Source organism: Cynocephalus volans, chromosome 7 (genome assembly GCF_027409185.1).
Source record: "Cynocephalus volans isolate mCynVol1 chromosome 7, mCynVol1.pri, whole genome shotgun sequence".
Lineage (NCBI taxonomy): Eukaryota > Metazoa > Chordata > Mammalia > Dermoptera > Cynocephalidae > Cynocephalus > Cynocephalus volans.
In genome coordinates, this window is record NC_084466.1 from 109902210 (window position 1) to 109910485 (window position 8276).

The 8276-nt window shown below is 31.6% G+C and overlaps 1 protein-coding gene across 2 annotated transcripts in view; it reads left to right on the forward strand.

Annotated features, from left to right (window-relative positions):
* The window catches only part of IPMK (inositol polyphosphate multikinase), a 53334-nt gene extending 45522 nt beyond the window's left edge, over positions 1–7812 (forward strand). For both annotated transcript variants that reach the window (XM_063103162.1, XM_063103163.1), the window contains exons 5-6: positions 4563–4644; positions 6348–7812. In XM_063103162.1, coding sequence (XP_062959232.1) covers positions 4563–4644; positions 6348–6970 — 705 coding nt within the window. In that variant the 3' untranslated portion in view covers positions 6971–7812. The remainder of the gene's footprint in view (positions 1–4562; positions 4645–6347) is intronic.
* The last annotated feature ends 464 nt before the right edge of the window (positions 7813–8276 follow it).

The following is an 8276-nucleotide window of genomic DNA, read 5'->3' on the forward strand; positions in this document are numbered from 1 at the left end:
TCTTATATGGTGCATTTAAGTTAATTTTTGTGTATTCTTTGAGGAAGCTGTAAAGCTTCACTTTTTTACATTTGGATATCTAGTTGTCCCAGCACAATCTGAAAAGATCGTTCTTTCCCCTATTGAATGGTCTTAACACTCTTGTTGAAAATAAGTTGACTATAAATGTGAGAGTTTATTTCTGGACTCTAAATTCTGTTCCATTGATCCTTATTGTCTGTCCTTAATGGCAGTACAACACTGTCTTGGTTCACGTAGCTTTAGAGTAATTTTGAATTGTGAGTCCTCCAACTTTGTTCTTCTTTCTCAAGTTTGTTTTGACTTTTCTGGGTCCCTTAACTTTCCAATGAATTTTAGGATCACCTTGTCAGTTTATGCAAAGATGTACCAGCTGGGATTTTGGTGGGGATTGTGTTGGATCTGTAGATCAATTTGGGTTCTCCTATTTTCATTCTCATATAGTACTTAACAGTTTATAATTATGTGATTCAGGTGTGAAATAAATGAAAATGATAATGCGTGTATATATTTATATAATTCGAGAATATTAAACTGAGAGATAAACCATGAGGTTTGATAGGAGTAGTATTAAGATTAATTTTTTTAAATAGTTTTTTTTAGTAGGGGGTAAATTCATTGAACTTTTTAAATCACAGTGGATTTATAGATTGGTAATGAAGATAGACTTGGATAAAATTAGAATTAATATTCCCAAATTAAAAAATTTCCTTCAGGACAGTAATGCTGTTAAATAAAATACTCCTTGATATCACTGAATAGACTGTGAAGTTTATCAAATATATCAGTTTAAAAATATTTTTCTGTTATCGTGTTTAACCAGTAGTAGGTTTGGTAGGTAGAATAACTTGCCTCTTTTCTGTGCTGATTTAGGAATTTTTTATGTTTAAATGACTTTAATCAATTATACTATATTTCCTTGATTCCAGGGTGGTATGGGTTGTAATACTTGCCATTAGTTTAATTCAAGATTTATTGAGATATGTATTATAAAAGAGTTAGAAACAAAATAGAATCTATAAGAGCAAGGGATTCAAAAGAGGGAGGTATAGAGTGATTTTGGAGCAGGTAGATTTTTGAACTGGCAACAAGGGACAATAGTAGGTGGAAAACCAAGAAGCAGCAGAGCATATTGTGAAACAGGAAGTTATGTAGGGTGACTGGAGTATACTGTGTACAGGTAGTAGGTGGGGAGGTATATGTTATCTTGAAGTATCAAACTTTAAGAGAATTTAGTATATCAGCAACTTACTTTGGGATTTAGTAGTTTTTTGAGATAGTATCCTTATGGGTTAAGTATTATGTACATGGTTGCTTAATTTTCCAGTTTTGTACTGATTCTGAAAACATATGCTATGTAATTATATGGACTTAGTATGTTTATTTACCAAAAGTAATTAAAATACAATTTGTAGTAATTCACCTGAAAGTTTCTAAAAATGTGAAATTAAAGATTTAAGATTAATTAAATTTTAGATGTTTCAGTGTATTTTGGACACTTAAGTTTTTGACAAGAAATACTTATCCTCTGGAGAGAAATATCTGTCCTTAATCACTGATTCCTAATTACTAGAGGAAAAAATAGGTCTCTTTTGATCTTTATTGATCACATTGTCTAAAAATCAGATTTTCTTGAAACAACATACTGTACCCCACAAATATGTACAAATAAATGTTAAAAAAAATCAGCAACTTAGACAATTAAAAAATTAAAAATAAAAATTAGATTATTTGATTTTTTGTGTTTTTTAAATAATAGTGTGGGATAGTAACGCTTTGGATTTCTGTGTTCTGCTAAAGGTGTTTGAATTTGTTTGATTCTGACATTGTAAGTTCATGTAAAATAAGCAACTCATATGGTGAAATATCCAGGAAGAGCTGGAGTTTGCTTTTGCTTGTCATTTTGTTCTCCTGGGCATGTCTCCCAGCCCTCTTCCATTAAAAAAAAAGAAGAAAAAAAAAAAGATACATTTTTTGCTACATATTTACAGGTTTTCTAGGTGGAAATGTAACTTCTGTGTTATAAATATCTTTGCTACTGGCCAAGAGTGGGCAGTGGGTAGAGATTGGAGAAACCCACTCCATTCTAGTTTTAATAAAGTGAAAATAAACAGAGGAAGAGAAGGTCAGTAAAGGAGTTCCACTGAAACTATTTAGCTTTTTGTCTGTATGTGGAATTTAGATTCTCGTGTGAAATATTAATTTGGCTCAGATGATACAATTCTGAATAATAGAATGGTGGTACTTTTTATTTTCAGAATACTCTTTTAAACATATTTATGTATATAGAGAATGTGAATATTTTTAAAGCATAATTTTAGATGTTTATAACTGTTTTTATGAAAGTAATTTATCCCGTAATCAAATTTAATTTTTGGTGTTTATAAAGTGCTTTCTTCCATTCATAGTAACACTTTGTTCAAGAAGAATTGTCTTAAATAGGCTGTATATGAGTATGTAAGAACATGGTTATATTTGAATGTTTTCATTGTGGTGAAGCATTTGAGATAGATGATAATTAGCTATATCAGACTGAAAATTGTATAATATCAATTTCTAAATATATCCTTAGTGCTTCTTTAAAACAGTTAATTTTTGAGAAGATGCATAGTTATATGGCCCAAACTCCAAAAAGTATAGAAATATATACAGTGAATAGTAGTCTTCTTCCACACAGGATCGTTATTTTTTGCCCCAGTGTATCCTTCCAGAAGTTTTTCAAATATATATAAATACTGCATGCATGTATTCTTTTATCACAAACCCTCTTTAAACACTGTTCCGTATTTTGCTTTTTTCCCCCATTTAACATATCGTGGAGATCTTTCCATAGCGGCACAGTGTTACTCTACCATAATTTAACCAGTTCCCTTTGAAGGATCCAGTCTTTTGCTATTATAAATAATATTAATAGTGAATAACCATAGATCTGCCTCATTCCATCAGTGTGCTAGCATATCAATGGGATAAGTTTTTAGAAGGGAATTGCTGGCCTCACATGCATTTATAATTTTGATAGACATGGCATTTGGCCTAATAATAGAGCAGTGGTTTTCAACCAGGGACAATTTTGTTCCCCAGGGAGCTATTTGGCAATGTCTGGAGACATTTTTGATTGTGACAATTAGCAGGGAAGGGCTGTGTTCCTGGTGTGTTTGAGAGCTGTTTGATTTCTGTGACTTCTTCAGATTCTTTGTTCATTTTTCCAGAAGTGTAGACATACTCTTTGTTCATCATATACTTTTCAAGTAGTTTTTCTCTATTTGTCTTTTGATTTCTGCATGCCAGAAACATTGTGGTCATTTTAAAAAACATTGTATGTAGTGCAAATTTCTGAATTCGGTTGGAAATGCGTTCCCTAGTTATCAGTTATTCAAGGATTCCTCCTTGAATAAGGTGGAGGGGTTATAATTTCATTTTGTTCATTTTGATCTTTGATGCATATGGGGTTTATCCTGGCATAAGGTATGAGATATGAGTACAGCTCCCCTCCCCCCCCCAGATCACTTCTTAATCAGACTAACACTATTTAATGAATGATCCATGTTTATCTACTGATTTAAAGTCCCATTACCACATACTAAATTCTCTTGAATATTTGATTCTAAAATATGTTTTAATATCTGGTAGAATGGTAAGGTTAGTTTCGATTTCTCCTGGCTCTTCTTGTTTTTCTTTATGAACTTCAGAATTAGCTCATATGGTTAAACAAATTGTTGGTGTTTTTATTATAATCTCATTTTAGTTGTAAATTAGCTTAAGTAGAATTGATATCTTTTATGATGTTGAATCTTCTCTGAGAGCATGTGTGTGTATCTTAGGAATGTTTTAGAAATGTCTTTACATAGATCTTTTACTTATTTAGTTTTTTTCTGTGTTTTATTTTTTGTTGCATTTGTCAATGGGATCTTTTTTCCATCACGTTTTCTAGCTGGTTATTTGTATGTATGAAAGCTTATTATATATCTGATTTCTTTCTCTTTTCTATTAGCATTTGCTAGTAACTCCAGAATAATATTAGATGATAATAATAACAAAAGATATTGTGGTAGATTACTTTTATGGAAGATTCTTATATTTTAAAAGATATGCTTCCTTATTTCCCCCTTAAAATTAAGACTAACTGGGCCGACCCCGTGGCGCACTTGGGAGAGTGAGGCGCTGGGAGCGCAGCAGTGCTCCCGCCGCGGGTTCGGATCCTATGTAAGGATGGCCGGTGCGCTCAGTGAGCGCGGTGCGGCGGGTCACAAAAAGACAAAGAAAAAAAAAAAAAGACTAACTTGGTGGATTGGGATAGATTCATATTGGAAACATTCGTCTATCCTTATATTATAAAGAGTTTTTATAAATAGTAGGTGTTAAATTTGTTAAATGCCCTTTCAACATCTATTGATATGATTATATGATTTTTTTGTTTTCAAATCAATTAGAATGAATTAATAAGTAGATCTCATCTTTAACCACCCTTGCATTGCTAGGATAAACCCCACATGGTCAAGGCATATTAGTTTTTTAATATTCAGTGCCTTTTTTTTTTTTGACAGGTTTATCATGTTCATTCTGATAGCTATGAGACACAAAACCAGCACTATGGAAGAAGCTTAACAAAAGAAACTATAAAGGATGGTAAGGATTAAAAAATAATACTTTTATTATTGGATAGCTAACAAAATAATTTTAAAGTTATTTCAGTTTTAATTCTCCTTTGGAATACTAATTCTCCTTTGGAATACTGTGAATAAATTTTTTTCACAGAATTGGGTTAATCATAATCACTGTTTCATGATACAACAAAATCATGGGACCACGAATGGCACTCTTTTGAGTTTTCATTGATTTCTTACTAATATACTCTTTAAAAATAATGAACATCTGTGAACCAACATCTAGCTCAATACTGGAAATAGTAGTTGTCTTTAAAATCATTTCTTTTTTTTTGTTTTTGACTGGTAAGGGGATCGTAACCCCTGGTTCCGTGTTGTCTGCACCACGCTCAGCCAGTGAGTGCGCCAGCCATCCCTATATAGGATCTGAACTTGCGGCCTCAGCGCTATCAGTGCCGCACTCTCCCGAGTGAGCTACGGGGCCGGCCCTTTTAAAATCATTTTTTAAGTAAAGATTATAGATCATACTTTATTAAAACTGATTCTTACATAAGAAACTTTGAAATGTGTGTTATAGCATGTAATATATTTTTATTGAAATTTCCAGTGTATAATTTAACTATATATTATAAGCTTCTAGAGCTACATAATAAATAAAGTGGCATTAAACTGGTTTAAATAAAATCTGTTTACATATGGGCTTCTAAAGTATTTGTGGCCAAGATATTACAAAAGCAATAATATCCTAGGTTCTGGAAATAATTTTATATCAGAAGTTTATTCTTAGCTCTGCTAAGATAGAGAAGAGCTTATGTGTAATATAAAGAGTTTGTAGAAGAGTTTTTATTTTATGTATAGAAAACAGACATTGACAGTGCGATCTTAACAATTAGTGTTTGCCTTGGTATACTTAACCAGCAGCAAGGTAATATTCAGATTGCCTATTTTTAAGTAGTTTTTTTCAGGCTAACAATTTGGTCCCATCTGAATGTATTTTTTTTTAACAGTTTCTCTTCCAAAGTGGGGTAATAAGTTATTTAAAAGCAGAAATCAAATTATATATACCCATACATTCCTAAGTATAATAAACTAGACATAGTTTAAAAGAGGCCTGATAATCTGACAGGTTAAAACATTTAGAAGTCTCAGTTTTGAATAACATACTTAATCTGGAGAAGTGCTTATCCCAAAAGCAAGCTTAACTTTTTTGGAAAGACTAATTGAATCAATATTGTCGAAAACAAATAAAAATTAAGAGTTATGGTTTTGTACTTGTCTATTGACACATAATGGTTATAATTTTACTCTAGGTTTTAAGATTAGCTCCTAAATGTCATTTTAACAAACAAGAAATTTTAGTATAATATTCCTCGCAATAGCAAATAGAATAAATCTTGGACTCATATTTCTTAAGAGAATACATATGGAGAGAACTGAACTACCCAGTATACTTCTAATAATTTTTTAAAAATCTAAATAGGATATTTCACTTTACATTAGTCTCATTGAAATGTTTTCTAATCAGAGCATCTTCCCCCAAAATTAACTTGAGGTCTAAGTTTCCATGTTTTGATAACATAGAATTCTTAGAATTCTAGAATTAACTGCTCAATTATAAGAGATGATGGGGAAAAAAATTGAAGAATTATATCTATGATGAGTTTACTTCCCAAGTGATAGCTATTTCTTAATTTGATTACAATCCTAATATTTTTATTTTTATAGGAATCTCCAGGTTTTTTCATAACGGGTTCTGCTTAAGAAAAGATGCTGTTGCTGCCAGTATTCAGAAGATTGAGAAAATTCTGCAGTGGTTTGAAAGCCAGAAGCAGCTTAACTTTTATGCAAGTTCATTACTATTTGTTTATGAAGGTTCATCTCAGCCAATCACTACAAAATCAAATGACAGGACTTTGGCAGAAAAGTTTTTGTCCAAAGGACAACTGTCAGACACAGAAGTACTGGAGTACAATAATAACTTTCACTTGTTGAGTTCCACAGCGAATGGAAAAATAGAGGCTTCAGTAGGCAAAAGCTTGTCCAAGATGTATGCTCGTCACAGAAAAATGTATTCCAAAAAGCATCACAGTCAGACTTCATTGAAAGTTGAAAATATGGAGCAAGACAATGGGTGGAAAAGCATGTCACAGGAACATTTAAATGGAAATGTACTGTCCCAACTGGAAAAGGTTTTCTATCATCTTCCCACTGGTTGCCAAGAGATTGCAGAAGTAGAAGTACGGATGATAGATTTTGCTCATGTGTTTCCTAGCAACACAATAGATGAGGGATATGTTTATGGGCTAAAGCATTTAATTACTGTACTTAGAAGTATTTTAGACAATTGAATCATTTGCTGCAGTCTTTTTAAGGGGTGGGCCAATCATTATGAAGAGGAGCAGTCAATATCTCTGCATCTGCAATGCTATGTAAAAAATTTGTATTGTGAGTGACATTTTATTTGTCTTTATACTTTTGGTAGAAAGGTTAACATTTTTATAATCTTACTCAGGAAAACTAATTATTTGTTCATTAGAAAACTATGAAGAATAAAGAAATTTAGGAATGTTAAAGCAGGGAATGTGGTGGTACATGGCTTAAATATCTTTTTGGCTTAAACAAAATGCAGACCATTATTCAGTCATTAAGAGTTTAGTTAGCTTTCTGCAGCCAATTCATCATGAAATCTTTGTCCACCCAACCTTGACAATGAGCCATATCTAAACTATTACATTATTAAAACACCTGGCAAAAATCTAGAAAGAACTTAGTATTGCTATGTATGAAATTATTAAAACTGGAGAAAATTCTACTTTAGAAATAAGTACTGTTTAGGTTTTATACTAAAAGTTCAGACCAGCAACTCAAAAGGTGCTTGTTAGTGAAATGATTTAGAATTGTTGCATTCCAAAAGTTTTCCCTTTAATTTTCATTTATGTATATATTTCAAAATATTATACTTCGTATAAAAAGATAATCAGAATGGGCAACAACAACAAAAATCTTGAAGTTAAGAGTACAAATTATTCTTACCAGGGGTAGGAGAAGAGAGGTGTTATTTGCAAGGAGCAAAATATTTTTCTTTTAAAATCTTTCATTTCTGGGAAAATTGGAATACATATTTACTACATTGTGAAAAGCATCATAAACCGTGTAATAAATACCCTTTTCTCTAACTGCTGCTTCAAAAAGGTGGATGATTGAAGTTTTGTTTTTTTATCCTTTAAATAACTTTTGAGAGTTTTTTCCTTTTCAAATTCATGTATTTTACATGTTCCCGTTTAGTTAAGTAGTAGTATAAATATGTATTGCTAAAAATAGTGTTTCTTAGGATTCTTTTAAGCAGTGAAAGACAACATCCAATCATGTAAGTGTTAAAAAAGTATCGTGTGTAAATTAGTGCATCATATAAGGTTTGATGCATATCTAAATCCATGCTTCTATTTCAGTCTTTGTCAAAATAGTTTTATATCATATTCAACAGGGAAATTATAATTTAATTTCTTAGGGGACGGGGCAGTACTCCTTTTCCTGGAAAAATTATATTTGTAAGTATGATGTTTGTTTCAACCCACCACTTTGTAAAAAGTAGTTATTTATTGTTGAAAACATTTAAAACTTTGAAATTAGATTTGCAAATACATTTGATGTTTA